The 23,558-nt window shown below is 39.9% G+C and overlaps 1 protein-coding gene and 1 non-coding gene across 2 annotated transcripts in view; one reads left to right on the top strand and one right to left on the bottom strand.

The window, feature by feature from the left end:
• Window positions 1-6,215: 6,215 nt before the first annotated feature.
• Window positions 6,216-23,558, bottom strand: part of ORP3C (OSBP(oxysterol binding protein)-related protein 3C) — a 30,361-nt gene continuing 13,018 nt past the window's right edge. Inside the window, exons 9-10 of the mRNA XM_077382878.1 lie at window positions 7,135-7,313; window positions 6,216-6,674 (exon numbers count right to left, since the gene is read on the bottom strand). Of these exons, the coding sequence (XP_077238993.1) occupies window positions 6,428-6,674; window positions 7,135-7,313 (426 nt within the window). The 3' untranslated portion in view covers window positions 6,216-6,427. The remainder of the gene's footprint in view (window positions 6,675-7,134; window positions 7,314-23,558) is intronic.
• LOC143880527 (U6atac minor spliceosomal RNA) lies at window positions 10,882-11,002 on the top strand. Its single transcript, XR_013251749.1, has one exon. It is a non-coding gene; the product is annotated as a U6atac minor spliceosomal RNA (small nuclear RNA).

Below are 23,558 nucleotides of genomic sequence, written 5' to 3' on the forward strand. Positions count from 1 at the left end.
AGTCAAAGGGAAGGGCAAGGTGGAACTTGAGTTCACATCCGGCAAGCGACTCACTCTAACCGATGTCTACCATGTACCAGAAGTTAGAAAGAACTTAGTGCCTGGAAGCATTCTCAACAAGAATGGCTTCAAACTTGTATTTGAATCTGACAAGTTCATTCTTTCTAAGGGGGGTACTTTTGTTGGAAAGGGATATATGTATGAAGGGATGTTCAAACTTAATATCAATAAAGTGAATGTCTTTGCTTATGTTTTGGATTCTTCTTTATCTTTATGGCATAATCGTTTAGGACATGTAAATACTAGGAAAATGAATGATATTGTTAAGTTAACCTTAATTCCTAAATATGAAAATGACTTAGTAGATAGATGTAAAACATGCATGCAAACCAAGATAATCACTAAGTCATTTCCTAAAGTAGATAGAACTTCTAACTTGTTAGATTTAATTCATAGTGATGTATGTGACATTCATAGTGTTCCCACAAAGGGAGGTAAAAAGTATTTTGTTACATTTATTGATGATTATTCTAAGTACTGTTATGTTAATCTACTTAGTCATAAAGATGAGGTTTTAGAAAAATTTAAGATTTATAAAACTGAAGTCGAAAACCAATGTATAACAAGCATTAAATGTCTCAGATCAGATAGAGGTGGTGAATATCACTTTCCTCATTTCTGTGAATCAGTAGGCATAGTCCATGAAACTTCTGCCCCTTATACACCACAACAAAATGGTGTAGCAGAAAGGAAGAATATGACACTTACTGAAATGATTAATGCTATGCTTGTTAATTCTGGTTTAAATAAGAGTTTTTGGGGTGAAGCCTTACTTACGGCTTGTCACATTTTGAATAGGGTACCTAGTAAGAAATATAATATAACCCCTTATGAATTGTGGAAGAAAAGAAAACCAAACTTAAGTTACCTTAAAGTTTGGGGTTGTAGATCTATAGTCAAAGTCCCTAAACCTAAGTTAAGGAAATTAGGTGAAAAGGGTATTGAGTGTATCTTTTTGGGATATGCTAGTCACAGTAAGGCCTATAGGTTCTTAGTTATAGAACCTAATGATTTCATAGATGTCAATACCATAATTGAGTCTAGAGATGTCTTTTTCTATGAAAATAGGTTCACTTCAATTCCTAAAGAAATTGAACCTACAACTTCTGTAGATCATCCTTTAGAATCACAAACAGAAGTTGGTGAACCTAGTAAAATAAGAAGAAGTTCAAGAGATAGAAGGGATAGGAGTTTTGGCCCTGACTTTGTAACCTACCTGGTAGAAGGGACAAGAGAAAAACTCCAAGGTTCTGTCTTGTTAAACTTAAGCATAGAAAGTGACCCTCAAACCTATGGAGAAGCCATAAAGTCACAAGATACTGCCTTTTGGAAAGAAACAATTAATGACGAAATGGATTCTATCATGGGTAATAAAACTTGGATTTTGGTTGATCTATCACCTGGGTCTAAACCTATAAGATGTAAATGGATTTTCAAGAAGAAGATCAAAGTAGATGGGACCATAGAAAAGTTTAAGGCAAGGTTAGTTGCCAAAGGGTTTACTCAAAAACCCGGTATTGATTACTTTGACACATATGCACCTGTTGCTATGATTTCTACCATTAGAGTGTTGATTGCCCTTGCTTCCATATACAAACTTCACATTCACCAGATGGATGTTAAAACCGCATTCTTAAATGGTGAACTTGATGAAGAAGTGTATATGGAACAACCTGAGGGATTTATTTTGTCATGCCAAGAGCATAAAGTATGTAAGCTTATCAAATCTTTGTATGGGCTTAAGCAAGCCCCTAAACAATGGCATGAAAGATTTGATAAAGTCTTAGTGTCAATGGTTATAAGATACATCAGTCAGATAAATGTATATACGGTAAATTTAAGGGTGGCAAAGGTGTTGTTATTTGTTTATATGTTGATGACATGTTAATTTTTAGTACTGATATTGAAAGCATTCAAAGTACTAAATTATTTCTTTCTCAAAACTTTGATATGAAAGATATGGGTGAAGCTTATGTGATTTTTGGTGTTAGAATCATAAGACAGGATAATGGTCTTATTCTAACACAATCACATTATATTGAAAAAGTTCTCAAAAAGTTTAACAATTTTGAATGTTCACCCATTTCAACACCTTTTGACCCAAATATAAAGTTGTATCTTAATACTGGCAGGATTATTTCTCAACTAGGGTATGCTAGTGTAATTGGTAGTCTTATGTATGCTATGACTTGTACTAGGCCAGACATAGCATTTGATGTAGGTAAACTTAGTAGGTTTACAAATAATCCTAGTTTTTCTCATTAGAATGCAGTCTATAGAGTTTTAAAATATTTAAAGAAAACTATAGACTATGGTTTATGTTATAGTGGGTATCCAACTGTAATAGAAGGATACACTGATGCTAGTTGGATAACTGAGCGTATAGACTATTTATCAATCAGTGGGTGGATTTTCACCCTTGGTGGGGGAGCAGTCTCCTGGGCCTCTAAGAAACAGACATGCATAACAACTTCAACTATGGAAGCAGAGTTTATAGCTCTGGCAGCATGCTGTAAAGAGGCGGAATGGCTTCGGAATTTGTTATTGGAAATTCTGTTATGGTCTAAACCAATGCCATCGATTTATGTCCATTGTGATAGTCAGGCCACACTATCAAGGGCATATAATCATGTTTATAATGGTAAGTCCAGACATATAGGACTTAGACATAGTACTATAAGAGAGTTACTTACTAATGGAGTAGTAACTATTGATTTTGTGAGATCGAGCCAAAACTTGGCGGATCCATTCACTAAAGCTCTTGCAAGAGATCTGGTGTGTAAAACATCATTAGGGATGGGGTTAAAGCCATTAACCAATAGTCACCAATGATTGAACATCAACTCAACACTTGAATAAACATCAAGTCTTGAGTTCAATGAGTCCAAATACATCATATGGAGTGATTGCAAGCACTATAATCTGTATTATTTGCCATCCCAAGGTAAAGTGCTTGGTACCTGTAATGTTTAAAAGGAGAAGGCTGAGTATTTAAACTCTTAATAGGCTTATAACATAGTGTTGGAGTGTTTTAGTTACAGGGGCACTCTTGATAAGCCTACCTATGTGAGTGTGGGAGTGGTGCCGCTTCCTATTAGACCTGACTAGTCTCTAAAGCGCTCATGAAACCAAGATATAGACACAAGGCCAGTACATGTGTCGGTTTTAGAAATTGCCCAAAGAGGTGAAATCTTATGTGTGAGACATATCCGGTTAACCAAATAGAATAGATAGTTCAAAGATACGTCTACTATGCAATTCTGGTTAACTTTGATGTGTCCTCACTAAGTGAAGGTTCAAATCGAGAGATACCTTCATTTATGCATAAGATTTCCAAGCCTGATGAGAAAATTTTCTTTGATTTTGAAAATGGTGGGGGATTGTTAGTGATTTTGGATTTTCAAAATCATATGTTTTGCATGTTTTAGTGTTTTGGAAAATGTTTTATCAAAAGCGTTTGGAAAAAAGAAAATATTTTCTTGGAAAGATTTGCTTTTACAAAAGGATGTAGAAGTGTAGTTGAAAAGATAGTCCCGTACCGGATGAGAGAAAAGAAAGAGAAGGGCTTATAAAGCACTCCACTTTTCTATTACTTATTTGATTGCACATTGGGTTGAACCCATGGTTGGACCCGCGGGACGGTGCAACGCACCGTTCCGCACACGCACGCGCGCGGCGTGCGCAATGGGCTATAGGGCGCATAGTGGTGCTTTATTGGCGCTTTTTTAGACGCACTTTGCACTTCGCACGTACGCAACGTCGCGAGGAGCGATTGGAGCCTTTATTTTTTCCAGATTTGATCTGCACCGTTGGATCAAGATGAAGGTGGACCGGTTGGGTGGGGCTTCGGTTCGGGCCTAACGGTTGGCCCAACGGGCCCATAACTCCAACGGTCAAAGGGTGTGATCAAATGGGTTGTGTCCCTTCCCCCAACGGTCAAGTGCAAAGGGGGTACGATCGACACCATAGATGGTTGATCTAACGATGACTGGGTTGGAGAGAGGTTTTACTCAAACCAACAGTCACATCTAGGATCGATCAGGACCGTTCAATATCAATGGGTGCGATCTAACGGTCAGATTTCAAACATTCTGGAAAGGTGCCCTGTAGAGGTGTTTTTCACACTGAAAAGACACCAGGTAGTCTACAAAATGTGCAGAATTCGATCATTTCATATATAAAAAACGAATTGAAAATTCTTATAGACTTTACACTCTCTTCTACACTCCTACAAAATCCCCAAGTATTTCTACATACTGTTTTTCTTTTGTTTACTGTTCTAGATACTGTTTTTCTGCAGAAACATTATCTAGAAATTTCTCTAAGGCTTGAACTTTCGGAAGGGCATTTCGGGTTTGATTTCGCTAGTGCTACGCGTCATCAAACATTAGTAGGGCTTCCCTACTAGGCTTCATTGTATCTTGGAGGCAATTGGCGGATCCCCTTTGCACACTACTAGTGGGGGCGAATCTTGTCTTAAGGAAAGTGATATCACGCCTTGAAGCAACAAGTTTCTGTTTTCTATCAACAACAGTACCCTCAATTTTTCAACATGGCCATCACCATAGGATGATCCAAACCGTCCATTAGATGGGCCACAGCCTAAATAGGTTGTGCCCCAAAAATCATTTACATAGGTTGATCCTAACCCTCCGATCTGAATGTTAGAGGGTTGATCCTAACCCTCTGTAGATCGGAGGGTTAGTTTCAACCTATGGAAATAATTTTTGGGCCACAACCTATTTACGCTGTTGCCCATCTAATGGACGGTTTGGATCATCTTATGGTGCTGGCCATACCGTTCTTTTAATAAATTGAGGAGTGCCCTCATCAAAATACAGTAGTGCTGATAACATTTCCCATAATAAAAAAATGTTCTACAGGTTGAGTGGGTTTTGGAAAGTATACAGACAGACAGACATACAATATTAAAAGCGGTCTGTGGACAATATTTTTCCTTCTTAACTCGAGGGCGATAGATCAACTTACACGTTCGAAGTTATTTTTAGGGCAGTGATAAATCAACCCCCTCAAATCTTAAATCAACCCCCATCTAGGTGGTCGATTTATCACAGCCCTATTTTTATACATCTAAATTCATCAAGTGTTCATTCCAGCGAGGGTAAAAACGAAGAGGTAACTCTATTGGTGTAAACCATTTCAGAGGTAACTGTATTGATTTACCCTCGAATTAATTTATATTGTTCCAATTTGCAGAGTAAACTTACGGGGTATTTGATTTTCATTGTTAGTATTCCATGACCACATGAAGTGGGAGGTAAATGTATAACTTTTTTAACCTGTTCATTTTACACCAATTAGATCATAAGACTAGGATCATCATGGCAGAAAGTATTTTGTACTGCAATTTATCTATGATGATGATGGATACCACTAAATGAGCGCTTTAGATCATTACAAAATTTAAGCCCGGTTTACCAAGGAAGCTTTAGTCTGATCGCCTAATCGTAATCATCTCTGTCTATCACGCTTTTATCTGTCTACTCTTACAAAGTCAAAATAACCAATTCTTAGTTCACTATAAGCAATCTTAGTTTACTATACGCGATCGTCAAAAGATCCAAGGCCCTGCCAGAAAACAGGAACCCATGTTTTTCTTCAGTATGTGTGTGATTACAACAGCTGTCGTGAGTCCACCATCAACGGCCATCGAAATTTTTGGCTGTTACACAACATTGATCGAGGAGCTTCCTTCATTGCAACAAAGCTCCAGCCCAACACCAACATCTTCCAGGTAAGAGAACCCAATGTGCAGATAATATCCTGTTGTCAATTGTAAATGTATCTATTCTGTAAATCCATATTTCAGTCAGTTCATTAGAAATCCTTTTTTTGTTGTGTAATCTTCTGTTGGCAGTTTCCTTCTCTACTAGCAAGGGCAGCAGAATCCACGTGATCAAGTAGGAACTTGTATAGCATCTTTCGTCAAAACACTCTAATCCGTCAAAACACTCTAATCACCCGTCAGCCTCGTATCCCTTCCCAGTTGCTCTCCAACCCACTGCACTGATTCACCCTTTTAATCTCCCCAAGAAGACCTAAAATTTCACTACCTCCTTCCCTTTTCTCTTGCTTGCACCAAAACTGTCCACGCAAGCACACTCCCGAAAGAAATCCCACAATATGTACTGACATTTTTAAAAAAAGAGAGAGAGACTTCCTAAGGGTAATTAATGTATACAAAAATATGAAATCAGACGCCATCTACACATTTAATCACACAAATAATTTCAGCATATAACATCAAATTTGCTGTTACTGCTACAAAAGAAAAGAAAATACAAACTGCCCAACAACTGCATTTTTAAAAAACAAAGGAGCAAGCTAGGATAAAAAGCAAAATACCTCATTCTGCAGACACATTTCCATATTGCCACGGATTAAACTCGATGGATTTAACGTCAACCTCTTCGATGCAGTCCGAGCTATCAACTGCAGCTCGATGTTCGCCATATTTACCATTGTATTCATACACTTCCAAATCCTCCCAAGGTGTTGGAGTAACTTCGCCGGAAACACTAAACCATCGTGGGGTAAACTGTTGGTTCTTGGCCTCTCTGTTCCTCCTTTCTGCTCTCTGTCTCTCCTCCAAACTGACATCACCGCATGGTTACATTAAAACAGAGACTCTTGCATAAATATGGGCATGAGAATTGTGCAGGCAAAAGCTTTTGCGATTAGATTAACAGGCAAACAAAAGCAATGCCGAACCAAAAAAATGCAGAGACCGGATTCCCTTTATTTCTTTTAACTTTCTAATGACAAACCCATAATCTTTCAGTTGGGATATCTAGGTAATATAGTGGCTTTTCCCATTTTTTCTGGGTAACCTGGTTTCAAATCCAAGACATCAAGGTAGCACTCTCCTAAGAAGTGAATCAAAACCTTTGATTCACTTCATAGAGTTGCTGGAGTTCATTTTCAAACTGTGGCTAATCACATAATTAAATTGCACTTGCTAGTAACTTAAAACTGTCTGATCTTGTTCAAAGTAAGAATGTCCAAACTCCAAAACACTGGAATTTATAGAAAGACTGCAAAAAAATACAATACCTGCTCTTTTCGGCACCAGCTTTGGACAGATCGCCTTTCTCGAGAGCATATCGATCGGGCCGCAAACGGGAATCTGATGCTAATAGCTTTCTGGGTGCTGTGTCAAAGCTGTTTATCTTATGTGCAAAATGAGTGAACTGAAATTTGTCATTTTCTGGTGTAGCAGCAACTCTCCAGACCTAGCATAGAGAAGAATAGCCAATAAGCATAAACCATTGAATGGTAGGAAGTAGTAATAGCTCATATACCAGCACAGCTCAGAAGTATCCAACTAATTAAGTACAACAGAAATACTGACAGTGCCATTAAAAAAACAGAAATACTGACAGTCTCCATGAATATGCACAGCCAAATTTGTAATAAATCCCCCATTGGTTTGGTGTACAGTAGCATCCCACACATCTCTTTTGATACTTTCTGAGGGTGTAAAACTCAGTTACATAACCCATACTAGGTGGTAGGGAAAAGACATGCCCTGAGTAAGCCAAAATTAGGTGAAACTTCTATTAAGTATAGCTTCATTAATTGTAAAGGGTGAAAGCATCCAGCAATCATTCTCAGAATTCGCTATGTTTAAATCAACTTACTCTCTCAAGATGAATACAACAAACTAAGAAAAGAAAGGTACTGAAGAAGAAAATGTCCTGGTATTGAATTATTAAATGGAAAATGATATCCAAAAGAAATCCAAAGAAGTTGTTAGATGACTATTATAACAAAATTAAAAAGGAAGCCATGAATTTTACTAGATTTTCAACCACCACTGCAGAATTGTCTAAAGCTCCATCCAGATCAAGATGAAAACCATGGCTATGGAATGGTTCAAAGCGTATGAATAGAAAAAATGAGCGAGAGAGCTCTGTTGATCCTTGGGTAGCATTTAAAGACGACAACGGAATGGGCAACTTCTATGTAAACAGATAGACAGGCATATGGGAATCTCTATCTGAGTACGATTGTATGGAGTGACAGGGATGTAGTATGTGCGCGCGCGCGTATTGAGAGAGAGAGAGAGAGAGAGAGAGAGAGAGAGTTATTTTCCCTTCTCGTTTTTCAACACTAAAAAGGCTGTCCACTATCTTGAGCTCCTTGCAATCAGGGCAGGCATCTCCCTTGTCAAAAAAAAAAAGAATGGCCGTGGAAAAAATCTGGATTGAATCCAATTCGAGAGTTGCGACGGATATCATAAATGATGAGGCCTCTTGTCCATGGATTAGTTGGGTCATCTATGATGAAATTCATAAGCTTCTTGATAAATTTATCTACTGGAAAGATTCACGCGCTTGGAGAGAAACCAACAAAGCAGCTGATTTCCTTTCTAAGGCTCTCAAGGAAGTGGAAAATCAGAAAAAACCTGCAGATTATTAGCAATCTAGGATGAAGGCTTAGGCCGGTCAGCATTCAATGCTGTTCCTGCTGTTGGATTTTAAGCCCAGGCAAGATATCATCAAACTCAACACTGATGCTCCACTATCTACTGACACTTGATCCGTGGGTGGAATTCTTAGGGATTGCTATTTTTTTGAAAGGATTCTTAGGGACTGCTATGGCGCTACTTCTTTTGCATTATCCCTTTCCACCCTTAAAAAGGCCGTCTAGTATCTTGAGCTCCTTGAAATTAAGGCAGGCAATACCCTTGCTGTCAAGAACGACATGGAAAAAATATGGATTGAATCCAGTTCAAGAGTTGCTATGGATATCATAAATGATGAGGCCTCCCCATGAATTTTTTGGGTCACCCATGATCAAATTCATAAGCTTCTTGATAAATTTATCGACTGGAAAGATTGCTACGGATATCATAAATGATGAGACCTCTTCCCCATAAATTTATCTGCTATGGTACTACTTGTTATGGCTTCTCCCTTTCCACCCCTCAAAGGGATATCCACTAATCTTGAGCTCATTCCAATTAAGGCATCTCCCTTGATGTCAAAAAACAACATGAAAAATATATGGATTGAATACGATTCGAGAGTTCCTATGGATAAAATAAATGATGAGAAAACAAAAATATATATGCAAATATCATGACTTTTAAAACATGTTGTTAGTGTTAATAATTTTTTCTTGCAATATTATTGTTATGGTCTTTTTTTACTCAGCTCAATCTTTTTTCAAGCATCTGATGTGTGGTCCTGCCCAAGGAAGCAGGATTCTTCCTTGGGAGTGGGGAACCTCGATTCCCGGGTTCTCGCATCCGAAACGGGAATCTTCTCGAATCCCCAAAAACTGGGAATCCAGGTTCGGACTCGCCGGAAATCCGATTCCACTTTTGGGAATCGCGGTTTATGATTCCCCGAAAACCTGATTCCTACTTTTGGGAACCGCGGTTTAATGTTATGTGAAACATGATTTCCCGGCGATTCCCAGGAGATTCCCTAGCGATAACGAACTCCTCAGCGATTCTCCGACAATTCCCCAGCGATTCTCCAGCGACTCTCCGGTGACTTCACGATTCCCGCTTCCGACCATCCCAGGAGCCTTCAATTCCCGCTTTCAATTTCCGTTTCGATTCCCGCTCTGGCAACCGTGGTCCTGCCATGTCATCATTTTGGGTATAACATAGAGACAGTCAACACTCAGACTCAAGAACAGGAGCTTTAGGCTCACCAACAGCCCTCTATACCAGGTTGAGGAGTCAATTAAACATTTATTCCTACAGTGAAATATGTTAAGGAAGCTATGGAGTCGAAATCAGTGTTCGTGCATGGAGCGGTATAACAATAGCCATTTTGCTATTGAAAACCCTCAGCCTCTTTGCTAACCAGCTGACCAGGGAGTGGCATATAAAAGAGGAAATGAAAGCAATAACTTGTATGAAATTTCCCGCATCTTCGCTGTCAAATCCTCACCTTCGGAGCGGGAGAGCTTGACAGTGATTGTGACCAGATTGGCAGATCAAATTGCCTGAGAATCCTCCTTGAGTGCCAACCCATAGATCAAAGCATTCATAACCAAGCATTGGGGCAAAGCACGGCACATTACTCAAGCAGGGCTCTACCGCTCTTTGATCAACACCAGTCCCGTCACTCGTATCAAGTCCAGGATGGCTTCTTGAGCCAGGGAAAAGAATTGAAGAAGCATCTCTAACTTATGTTAGAGGGGCCCTCTTAGTCCTTATTAGTATAGTACATGTGTTGCTGTTGCGCACAAGCTTACATTTTGAAGCAGCAAGCGAACTAAAACTTGCCCATATTGGAAGGGCTGACCGGCCAGAGGGAAGGCAGGAAGGAAGAGCATACCAATCACATAAGGGGATGGAAGTACCAGAGTGGAATTGGTAGGTTTGGGAACCGAACCCCAATGAGAATCGTAAGATCTAAAAAACGACTTCGGTGTTTGTGGGTCTGTGTGCCAGGGGGATTCTCCCTAGCATCCTCAAAACACTGTTTGAAGGTTGGAATCTGAAGTGCTGGGATCTTTGGGTAGACACCTATGGTCTACGGTTCTTTTACCTCTAATTTGGACAATTTTGAATAAGAGTAACAAACAGATGAGCTTTTATGCAAACCTAGGATTCACAGGTGCTTTTTTGGGAATTTAGGAGCAATAGAATGTGTTCTAATTCAATAAAATCAGCAACATGCATTCTCAAATCAATATAAACATAACAAGAATAATCAAAATCAACAAAGGATTTTAAAAAATAGCCTGGAAATTTAAATCATCCGTAAAAATTAAATTAGCATAGTCCATACCATGTTCCGTACTATAAACCCCAACAAGAAGTAACTAATCAACGTGGTGCTCGTTGAAAGGAGACGGTTGGCATCTCCCTTGACAAGGATGGGAACATCCTTAGAGCTTACTTGTTACCTCACATGGTTAAGGCTACCCACTTCGGTGGATCCTACCCAATTTTTAATGGGGATGAGTCTGTAGCTCAATGGTTGAGGCTTTGTTTCTCAACCTTGAGGTCGCAGGTTCAATCCCAATTTGCAAACCAAATAATAATAATAATAATAATCAATGTGAAATAAAAATCAGTCCTCAACAGTAAATCTGTCCCAATAATCAATAATGAGATCTATGAAAGTATGAAATCCAACTAATATGGCTACAAGATGTCCCAAGCAAGGTTTTAAATTTCAGTTTTGGTTGGCACGGAAATGGAAACATTTCGGTTTCGGTGGAAATCTTGTAAAATTAAAGAAATGTATGGAAGCATATGCAAATGATGAAATTTTAAAATGAAACTTTGGGAAATACTACAATAAGCACAAATACATACTTAGAAACCATCATATAAGCAAAAAGGCAATCCATAATGGCTTAATCACATCGAACACCTAGTGACATGTGTTGTCGCACATGTCTGGAACAGTAAAATCAATAAAGTAGAACAATGTGATGAAGTAAAAGAAAGTACAATGACCAGTCTCCCCTTCAAGGACACCTGATGTAGGATAGGGAAGGGAAAATAGAAGAAAGGGGATAAAAGAGAAGAAGAAGAGAAGAAGAGAAGAAGAATAGGGGAAGAAGAAGAAGAGAGAAGAAGAATAAGTAGAGAAGAGACGAAATAAGGGAGAAGTAGAAGAAGAAGAAGAGAAGAAGAAGAGAGGGAAGAATAGAAATGTGGGGGAGAAGCTCTCAATCAATTCAATTAATCATCAAAGTTTTCAATAAAGTTGTAAAGAGGCCTACAAATAGGCAATTAATAACCTAAAAGATAGAAACCTACTAAAATAAGAATTCCTGAAAGACTAAACTTCCTAATTCTAAATAACATGGAGAATAAAATCCTAGAAACTAATAACATGGAAATAAAAATGCTAGAAACTAAATAATATGAAAATAAATCATAATATTTGCATCATTCTCCCCCGCTTGAAAAGAACTCGACCGCGAGTTCTAGTCCTCTTGGATCCAATATGTACACGACCCAATCAAGCAGCATGAGTCGCAATCCTTCGTACTCTGGAATGCTGTACAACGCTCGTGATGACTGTGAATGTGGTATGGAACGTGGGCGTAGTAATACAGAAGAAATCATCCATGCAGAATCATAAAGACTCAAACCTCTCTTGACAATCAAATATGCTGGGAAGATGGCAACGTACCCCTCCTAGATCGGCATGATAGCAATAGGTACTATCAAGCTATGACCATCCTCCAAAAGATCAACAACCGCTAGTATCTTATCAGGCTTAATGGAATCAATAACAAAACCATCTGCTAGAACTTTATCGGGCTCAGTGATGTCAGGCTGACAATCCTCATGATGATCATCATGTGCACTCGAATCCTCGGCCTCAATCTCCACAATCACCTCGACCGGGACATCTACTGGAGAAGTAATGATGTCATTGTGCTCATGTAATGATATGGAATCGGTATCCTCAATGAACTGCTCGTGCTCTGCATGATCTGGCAATGCCTCAACAGTCAGGTCACTCGACTCTGACTCAGGATGATGCTCGGTCGACTCAATCAATGGATCAGCCTCACATGGCTAGGCCACAATAACTGTCTCGGCTGGAGAAGTGTCAAGCCGTCTCTCTAGATGCTCTGCAACTGGTGTTGGAGAAATCTCTGAATCATCATGCTCGTCGAAGTCGGCCTCAGCAATCACTGGACTCTCTGACTCTATATCAGAGATCTCTGACTCAGTATCTGCCATCATGGACTTAGTATCTGACATAATCAGGGGCTCAACTATAATGATCTCATCAACATGAGCATCTAGGTCCTCACTAATGTTCGCAACTCCCTTCTCATGCATGCGGCGCTCCAAATATTTGTTTTCTACTTCAATTTCGGTCTCTTGTGCACGACGGGCTGCAGCTTTTCTCTCACGGCGGGCTTCGACTTCTTGCTCACGACGAGCTGCCTCTTCACGTACTATCCTCTGCTCGTACCGATAAAGAGCTACTTTCGCATAAGCGTAGAGAAACTCCTCACGAACCTCCTCCCATCGACGGAATGGAGGTTCGCTTAAGTGACGGCGCTTCGCCTCCAAGTATCTCAAATAACCCTGAGCTTGTCCTCACACAGTTTTTCTGAGTCGGTAGAAGGGCGCTCTGTCATCATAGTCGTAGTACACATAATATGCATCCAAAGCATAGATCCATCGTAGACATGCATCATCATAATTGATATAGTGAGTCTGGCCTTTCAAATAACTATCGTCGTACCCGTCAAAATATGGAACATATGGTGGAGCCATTGGGACCGGCGTCGAAAAAAATAAAACCAACAGTCTGATATGTCTGTCATGTCAAAATGAACACAATGCTTTTTGCGGATCTCAGATCGGACTCATAGATTGATTGGATCAATGATCGGACCAAGATGGACGGACGACCAAAGTTGGTCGTTGTGGTGCTTGCACTCGTTGTTGACTGCTAAAAGTAGACTTGATATGCGCGAAAAGTATTCTCGAACAACTTTCATGTTTGTAGCGAAACCCAATTTTGAGCGGAAATTTCCCGAGTGAAGAGAGAAAAAACAAAGAGGAGAGAGAAACTAGAGAGTGGAATTTTCTTTTTCTTTTCTTTTCTCTGTTTTACTTTCTTTTTTTCCTGTTTTTTTGTTTGTTATTCTCTCTAGTCCAGTGCTTTGTTTGCAACAGTCACGTAGCAGATTCAATTGAATTTGTTATGAAATTGAATATGAGGGGGTATTCAAAAGAAAATAGGGGGTGGTGAAAGCAGTTCACAAATATTGAAAGTGGGGGTGCCCAAGGGAGAGAAAGGGGGTTGGAAAATATGTACTTAACTTAATGTACTTGACATGTAACTCAGGTTACCAGGTCATCAGAGCATTAAGTTTCAATTGGTAACCTACTACAAGCCTCGGTAACCTAATATTGTAGGTTAACAAATATCTACTACTATCAAATAAGGGACTTACCTTTTCAAGGACACGTACAGCAATAGAAGTTGCTTCTGTAAGAAGGCAACTTGCCACTTATTATCAGGCTATACAAAGAAGATGCTTCCTTTTCCTTTGGCAAATATCTTGGGCAGATATATACGTGCCAGCCAAATAAAGTAAACTTCTTTTAATAAAGTGGACACGTGACTGCCTTCCCCTTTACCTTCTTTATTTGATAACCCAAATATAATTGGAAACTCGTGAGTTTCCTAGAACCTCACGTAACAGTTGCCGGAGAAGGAGAAAACGCAAGGAGACTATGGTGAGGGAGACCCACCAGAAAAATGGAAAGGTGGGTACGGATCTTCTCCGGGTTATTACAAGGGTTTGGTGAAGTTAGCACATAAACTGGTTTTGCTTAAAAGCGACAGGGGAGAGATGGTGGTGTTGTCCGAGGTTACTAGGTGCTCGGATGGTGATAACCCCCTTTTTTTTCTTCAGAATCGATGGTCGTCACCTCGGATATGCAATTTGGGACTGTTGTCGATCTCCGTCGCACGACACAAAATTTGTGTGGACTTAGGGCTGAAATTCCGGTGACTAATCCGGACAGAAATATCGTGGGTGATTCAGACTAGGTTTCGAAAAGTGGAGAAATTGCACGGAAAAATCTTGGATCTATGGCTCTGACACCAAATTTGATGTAGGATAGAGAAGGGAAAATAGAAGAAAGGGGATAAAAGAGGGGAATAAGAGAATAGATGAGAAAAGAAGAGAAGAATAGAAGAAGAATAGGAGGAGGAGAAGAAGAGAGAAGAAGAAGAAGTAGAGAAGAAGTGACGAAATAAGAGAGAAGTAGAAGAAGAAGAGGAGAAGAAGAAGAAAGGAAAGAATAGAAATTTGGGGGAGAAGCTCTCAATCAATTCAATTAATCATCAAAGTTTTCAATAAAGCTGTAAAGAGGCCTATAAATAGGCAATTAACAACCTAAAAGATAGAAACCTACTAAAATTAGAATTCCTAAAAGACTAAACTTCCTAATTCTAAATGACATGGAAAATAAAATCCTAGAAACTAATAACATGGAAATAAAAATACTAGAAACTAAATAATATAGAAATAAATCATAATATCTGCATCAACACCCCAACTCTATGCCAATACCACATAGCGTTACGAGGTATTATTAGTCTCACGTCCATCTAACATCCCATGCATAAGATATGGTTAATTTGCTATGCAATTCAATGATGTTGCCTACTAAATATCATTCTCTACATTAATGAAATGAAATGAAAATTATAATATCTTTCCATTTTTATTTTCCGTTCTGACCATTTGGGTCGAATTTCAGGAATATCGGTTAGAAATAATGACGTGGAAGGAATTCATTGAGATTTCGTTTCCATGGGGATAAAAACATAAACATATGAAAATATCAGGAAAATTAAAAAACATGGTTCCAAGGGGTGAGGATATGATGGGTTTATAGTAAAAGCAAGGTTAGGGGTGCAACTCGGGTCGGGTCGGGTAGGACTGAGGCCGACCCGACCCGAGTTCGACCCGAGTTTTTAAGCTTACAAAAAAAATTGATAAAAAATGCCGGGTTTCACTCCGGTTGGATTGCCCAAATCCTTAACCAGAACCCAACCCGAACTCAACCCGGGTTGGGAAAACTCAACCCGACCCGACCCGATTTTTGTTCGGGTTGAACCCTACGCGAGTTGCACCCGTAAGTAAGGTACGGGGTGTTACCATTCAAAAAAAGTAAGGAAGGGATTGTCGGCGACAAGGGTAGGGTCAATTAGGTAAAATAAGGATGTAATTAATTTTGGAACGGCCCAAAGGGTAGGGAAATATGGGAAGGCTACTGAAAATCAAATTGAAAGTATTTAATACCTGAGAATGACGTGCCGGATATCTAGCCTTGACCGCCTGATGTAGGAGATGTCCGAGAGAGGAAAAAGAGCAAGTTAGAGAGAAGGAAAAGGGGGATGTTCACAACCAAGATAAAGAGAGATGGAGAAGGATGGAGAACCAAGCACAAGAAAGGTGAGAAGAAGAGCTGAGGAGAAAAGAGAGTGGAAGAGAAGAAAGACGAAGGGGGTAAATACACAAGCGGTGAGCAGAAAAAAGAGGGAGAAAGAAGAAACGAGGGAGGAGAGGGAGAAATCACAACGGGAGAGAGGGAGGCTGTTTTTTCCAAAACTCCCCTAGGGCTTCCTCCTTAGGTCTTTTATACAGGGTTAAGGGGAGGTTCGTACTTATTAAAAATAATAAGTCCACACTAAAAATAGTAAGGTTGTACTTTACATTAGTGATGTGTGAGCTTGGAAAAATGTGAGAAAGGTTGGCCATATATTGATGTGGACATCCCTCCAAATCTAGGATAATAAATTATGACTACAGATAGAAATAAATACTAAAAAGGAAGTAAACAAGTCTCTCATGAAAAATATCTAACTGAAATCAAGTCTGCGGTTGATGGATCACATCATTTTTTTTGCAGGGGGGACATTATCTGTCATACATCCTGCAAAAGATTAAGTCGTTGGTGAGTTGGTCATTAGCTGGGAAAGGTGCGGAAAAGAATTTTAGGGCATCCCAATGACTGATCCGCTAAAGAACTGGAAGGACTTCCTATGGACCATAGGCCCTAAAAGAAGGTTTGCGCTAGATGGTCTCCTTCCATGTTGACTGCATCAAATTGAACTTTAATGACTGCTCGTTGGGTAAACCAGGCTTCACAGAGATAGGGAGCACGTTTATAGACTAATGGAGATATCATTTTGTTCTTCTCGAGGCCTATTGGTAGGACTGATTCCAACGAACCTGAAGTTAGAGAATTTCTCGAGGGGTTGCACATATTTCGATATACTAGAGATAGTAAGCTCATGATAGAAGAGTACTCTTCAAACATTATCGCATTGGCAAAAAAGGACAGCCAAGGTCCTTTGAGATTGGCCTCTTTCATCAATGAAATCCTGGACAGATGTAAGGGAAAGGACATCGTAAGGCACATTCATATAAGTGCAAATGAACGTGCTTATATGCTAGATAAGATATGCAGGAGTGTGTGGCGTAGGGAGTAGACTACGCTAACGGTAACCTTGCCTTGGTCGAGTAACATAGCGCCCAGATTTGGGTCCAAAATAATGGTTACCTTGTAGCTAATAATAATGCTGAGGATGTGGATAGCCATGCCCATGACCATGGCCTCTTCCATACCACCCTTCTCAGCCCATATGAACATGATTCCACTCGATTTAAATTCCCCTCTTCTGGGAGAGAGAAATGGAATTAAAATCGGACCCCCCCCCCCCCCCCCCCCCCACAAGTGTTACGATGTTGACAGGTGATCCACGACTTAAAGAACACATCTCTGAGATCTCAACATCTGAATGGTAGAGCATTAGCAACAGGATCGAAGGGTAAGGATTCATCAGTGGGATTTCATCTTGCATATCTTTCTTAGATGTGCCAAAATCGGGATAGAAGATTGACGATTTTTAGAAGGGAATATTGGAACAAATACGCACGACGAAAAGTCATCTTCTGTGTGTTCTTTGATTGGAAGGAATGGCGATTGCTCACTGCGATTGAAGGAATAAGATGACAATGGAAGGGAGGGGGGCAAAGGTGCAGAGCACGTACAAGAGGTCGTTGGATACGATGGATGCGTTGGAGTCTTTGCCGATCAGGTCGTTGGATACGATCGATGTGTAGGAGTCTTTGCCGATCAGGTACATGTATTTGGATTTAAAAGTTCTTTCTGATAGAGGAAACATAATCTGATTCCTGCTCCCCTATCTCGATAATCTGATTCTTGCTCCCCCATCTCGAACTTCTACAAAGAGAAGTAGCTCAAAAGACCCAACAACTTCCTGGTGAGTTATTTCTTTAAATACCCCGTTGCTTGAAACCCAAAACCCAAAGCCGCAGATTCATCAGTGTAAATTTTCATGTTTCAAGTTTTAATCCAGAGAGATTGATGTAAAATCATTGTGTTTTTATCATAATTTGAAGCATTCACAGAGAGAAATGACGATATTATTTCTAGGGTTTCAAATTCAACAGTTTGGGTTTCAACTTCAGCAGTTCCATGATAATAGTTACTTCTAGAAGTTTGAGTAGATTTTTGTGAAATTATAAAGTAGTTGGAATCAGCTTCGGGATTTGGCAAGAGATTGTGGTTACTTTGTTTAATGAAATCCGAGATATTGGAAATTTGCTAGTGTAGTATTTCAAGGTTTTCGATATGATAGTTTTCAGAAATCTACGACTAGAAATCATCGTGGCAAACTTCAGTTATCCATTAAATCAGCTGAGGTTTACGTTAGAGGTAATAATTTTTGTTTAATGGAATTTGAAACATTGGAAAATTTACTAATATAGTATCTCAACGGTAAGGTTGCTCCATTGTGACCTGGTGGTCACGGGTTCGAGTCAAGGTAACAGCAAAGTAGGGGAAAGGCTGCGTACATCTAGCCCTCCCCAGACCTCGCAATGGCAGGCCGCCCTTTTTTAGTATCTCAAGGGCTTCAATCCAGCTGGTCCTTGATTGATTCTACTTCTGGGATTGTTGTGAATCATCGGGAAAAAAAATTGGTATTTCTTTGAAACAGCTCTCTAGATTTCATAGAGACTTAAGTGAAAAGGAAGATTGTAGGGGTGGTTCATGATGTTGAATGAGAAACTTAAGATATGGAGACAGATATGCATGATTTCTCCATCAAATTTTCTCTGCACTTTCCCTTGAAAACCAACCAGGGAGGTTCACTTTCTATCAACTTCACTACCAAATCACTTGCACTTCACTTTTCGTATTTGGAAAACAACCAAACAAGCCTATGGGAGATGTACAAAGCATGAACTTTTGTATACTTTTTTGCTAGGATGCATTTAGTGTGGGCTTCGTTTATGCTTCTCAGATTTTGCAGCGAACTGTTTCAACATTAATGGTGTAACCAATCAAATAGTCGTGATTAGGTTAATATGGAACTAAAAACACATCAATAGTGATAGACACTGAAAGTAGGATTCGAGGAATTCTCCAATATGGATCCGAATGGATCGTGACCCATACATAGGTGCATTCGATCTGAATTGAGCCTGTTGATAGCCCTACGAATTAACAGGTAAAGGGAGGTGATGGATCTGGAATAGATCAAGGGTTTGGTGTGATATTATAAATCAAAGGGCAAGGCTATAAATCTAGGGGGTTGAAATGGTAGAACAGATCTGGAAGTGATAGATCTGAAACAGATCTAGGGTTTTGGGTTAAAAGTGACAGCAAAGATCTATGGAAGGAAGGGGGCAGAAAATCGAAAATCTCCGACCCTTGCTTTTCTACCCCTTTCCCTAGCTAGGCAATCTGCAATGCTATTGGCCGATCTTCTGGTATGAGTAAATAAAAATTGATGAACCGACTACCTGCAAAGCAGTGGGATTCCATGGTTTTGCCACCGACCTAATATGAGTTAAAATTGGAAGAAGAGGGAAAGAGAAAGATAGAGACTACGCATCAAGAGATGGGAGATGGGAGTGCGGGAATACTTTGAAAAGCGTCTGATGAGTCCACCAGACACTTTCGAAAAGCGTTCAGTAAGCCCACCGGACATCTTCTACCTAGGAAGGAATATAGCAAATGGAACCTGCACTTGTGGATATAGAATCGAAAGTTTGAAAGATCTATACCAAGACATTGTAGAAGCGGGCTATACGGTTTTTGAAGCTCTGCAGTGGTTGGAGATAGACAGAGATTGTTGTAGGAGAAACCTAGCGTTATTAGGAAATGGTCGGGACTTACCATCTCCTAGGTTTATGCCGAGAAGCCCCAGAGAACTAGATTTAAGGCCAGGGAACAAAAGCGAAATGATATCAGAAACTCTTCCTAATCGCAGAAGTCTAGAAATTGGAACGAAAATCAGGGTCCATTTCATCCAAAAAATTGGATTTGCGGAACCTGCAAATATTATAATTACGGCACTTTTAATAGATGCCGAAAGTGTGCACAACACAAAATCAAGGATCCGGAGGAGGAAGAAAGAGTCAAACCAAGACAGGAGAAGAGTGAGATATCTGTCCCGCATGACACGGGAGTTATTGCGAAATATCCAGAAGTTGAAATAACAGACGAAGAAGCGGAAGAACGCAAAAAGGAGCTGAAAAAAATGCTTGGTTGGGTGTATGAAAATCGGCGCACGAGACCTTGGAGGGGTATGGAGGTGGGCTATTAAAGAATGGGATCTACCATTGCTACCAAAACCGCTTGTCATTAATAATCAGGAGGTTCTATTTAGATTTGACTCAGAACATCAACCATTGCGGATTCTTAGGGGGGGGGGGGAGGGGGGGATGCTCTAGGTTCTTATATGGCTTCCCTGCATACATGGAACCCAGCAATAAATTCAGGAGTAAAACAGTATGCTTAAGGTTTTATGACATCCCTCTCCACGCATGGTCATTAACAACTGTTGAAACTTTGGGAACACTATTCGGTCAGGTGATTCAAGTTCAGTTATCAGGGAATCATGATTATTGTGTGACCTTCGCCTCAGTGAAAGTTCTAGCTGAGTACTAGAAATCGGTTCCACCATTTATTAAATTAAAAGTAGATAACAAAATCTGCTTAGTTCAAGTGAGACTCATGCCTGAGGTGGAAATTGAGGAAGCCTAATCTCAATCGACTAGTCAGCTAGAAAATAATATCACTGGTCTTCTCCCTCCGGCACCGGACGTAAACGTAGTCGGGGAAGGCAGATTGAGGCAAGGACAGGAGGGTCAGAAAAAGCCGTTGAATTCAAAATTCAAATTCCCACCCATCCAATCCGAAGCTGAGACTTCTCTAGCTGGATCCCTTAGACCAAGGTAGAGTCTGCTAAGCAGGCAGCATTAAATGCTTTACCATGCATAGCTCCCTTCCAGGGCCACTCACCAAATCGTGGCCAGGAAAGGCTCGACTCTCATAAAGGTGATGTCTCTAATCATAAGGGTAGTAAGGATTTCAAGCTAGGAATAGCCTCAAACAACTCGAAGTTTGGTTTCAAAAAGCCTTTCCGCAGTCGAGATCACAGAGAAAATAGTCACCTAGTACAGAAAGATGTAATCGATTAGAAATCATATAACTTCAGTGCGGATAAAGTCTCCTCTTTAAGCCGCCTCGATAAGACCACCAAATAGCCAAGAGAAGTTAAGAAAGGTGGGTTTGTTGTTCCCAAGAAATGGCAGGGACGAAATCTCCCAAATAGAAAGGACCAAAAAAAAGAAACGTTTTTGTTTCATCTTTATTAAAAATGCTAAAAAATTATGAGCGATCGGGAGATATGATGCTATCAAAAAAGGAGGAAGGAGGAGATAAATATAATACAAGGAAGGTAAATCATCAAAGAGAAAGGGGAGAAAATAAGGGGAGCTTTCATGATGTATCTCCGTCGAAAAGCGAGATTGCAAAAGAATTCAAGAAACTCCAAATTGCAAATCTTCGGCAGGCAACCAAGGTTTATGAGGAGAGAGGTACAAATACTAGAAAAGGAGGCTGCAGCGCAATGCCAAATCAGCAACATGTGAAGGAAAAAAATAAGCCGGAAAGTAAGGATCTGCTGGAGGAGAATAAGGCTGGAAAAAAGGGAAAAGAGAAGGAAATAATCCCCCACGATGAAGAATCCAAAATGGCAAGAGATTCATTGGAAGTGGATCTTAGTGGGAAAATTAAGTTTTGCATGGAGAGGGGAGATCAGTTATCAGTAGGAGGGTTGGAAACCCCTGAGGGAGAAGAAAAGGAGTTGAAGTCTGATGAAGAAATTCTAGAAGAGGATAAGGAAGTCGCATCAGACGATGAAGAAAGTATATTCACTGAGGAGTTTGACAAAATGTCAAAAATGGGGGATCATCTGGGAATAGGATACCGGGAAAATATAGAAGAAACAAAGAAAATGTTCTTGGATATTGAAAAGAGGGATTCTGAGCTAAAAAAAAGGTAAAACCTCAGGAAGAGGCAGTAGGGAACTTAACGCCCTCAGAAGCTAAGGACCAGCTCATCTTTTTGTCGCTTCCTCTGGATGTTCTGAGTATTGATGAAGGGAACCGGTAATGCGGCTGGCCTTACCCAAGTTGCAGTTTTTGGAAAGACTAAGATGAAGTTCGCTCATAGTGGAAGGAAATGTTAGAAAGGTTGAAAAACCCCGAGCAAAATTGCTACACGTAGCGGAAGAATAAACCATGTAGAACAAAAAATTTGCTCTAACCCAGGATTCCGAGGGACTAATTAATTTTATGGTGATTTAATAAACATAAATATAAATCAAATACCTTTAGTTGGTGTAGATAAGAACACGTCCACTTGATCTACTCCTCGAAAATTAGCCGACACTCTAATCGACGCGAAACCGCAAGTTGAATCGATGGATTCCTTTTGTTGCACAAAGAAACTTGTGTACAACTATTTGTTCACTTTGTAATCTGATCTAAATCAAATTATAATATGAGAATAATTGTTCAAAACAATGGAGCTTAGTTGGATGATTGTCTTTGACCTTGAAAAGACAAAACTAATTGATGGAATTGAAAGGGAAAAACAAGAGAAAGACTTTGGGGTGTCTCTACAATTTCCAGCACATGGAATTATGGGAGAGCTCTAAAAAACTCCAGCACATGGAATTATGGGAGAGCTCTAAAAAACTCCAGCACTTTGTCTTGTATTTATAGAGGTTTGAATTGCCTTTGATACAATCCAAAGTTTCTAGAAAAATCCCAAAAACTAGTCAAAATTGGAAGCTCTAATTGGGAAACAAGACACACCCAATTGGGAAACCCACATGGGGCGCCGAAGGGGGGCATGCCTTGCTGCCCAAGCAACCTTGAGTTTGCCTCATGTGGTTCTCTTGTTTCCAATTTTGTTTTGTACATTGTTTCCTTCTTTCTCCCATTTCATTTTCATCACATGTGTTGCTTTAATTTGTTAAAACTTAAAACAAATCAAGCAATAATATTTCAAATATTATTTGAATTTCAAATTGATAATGGCACACCACATGGGGCGTGCGGACATGTGTCCCACCTAAATTCGTCCCATGTGAGTCCCACTTATCCAATTTAAATTCCCTTCCATTTTCCATTTAATTCTCAATTAAATTAATGCAATCCAATCCAATCCTATCCAATAGGATTAAAGCTCCAATATAATTTATGTTAAACCCAAAATACCCTTATGGTTAATACTTAACCATTTTGGTATTCCCAATGTATCTCATAGTGCATATACACTATATACATTGTGTATATCCTTCCAATGCATCCAATGCCACGAAACTAGTTGGTGTGAGCAACTAAATAAATGCGGGACCTCTATCCAATAGATATAATAGGTCAATCGAGTAGTGAGTGGGATCGTAGCAGGGATTTAACGATAGATCCTGCGGGACCCACAAGTGGGCCCCACTGCGATTATTGCTCTGTTGCTATGCTACAATCGCATCGAGTCAGTGGCCTCTATCGAGACGTAACCCTGAAGATAACCGTCAAATCATCAGACCCCCAATCACATCAAATGCGCAAGTCCTTCCTCCAAGTCCACATCTACCGAGTTGAGTCCTACGGGGGGTGGA

The sequence above is a fragment of the Tasmannia lanceolata genome, unplaced genomic scaffold (genome assembly GCF_043159265.1).
Source record: "Tasmannia lanceolata isolate RefF3 unplaced genomic scaffold, GAP_Taslan_0.1 ptg000006l, whole genome shotgun sequence".
Classification (NCBI taxonomy): domain Eukaryota; kingdom Viridiplantae; phylum Streptophyta; class Magnoliopsida; order Canellales; family Winteraceae; genus Tasmannia; species Tasmannia lanceolata.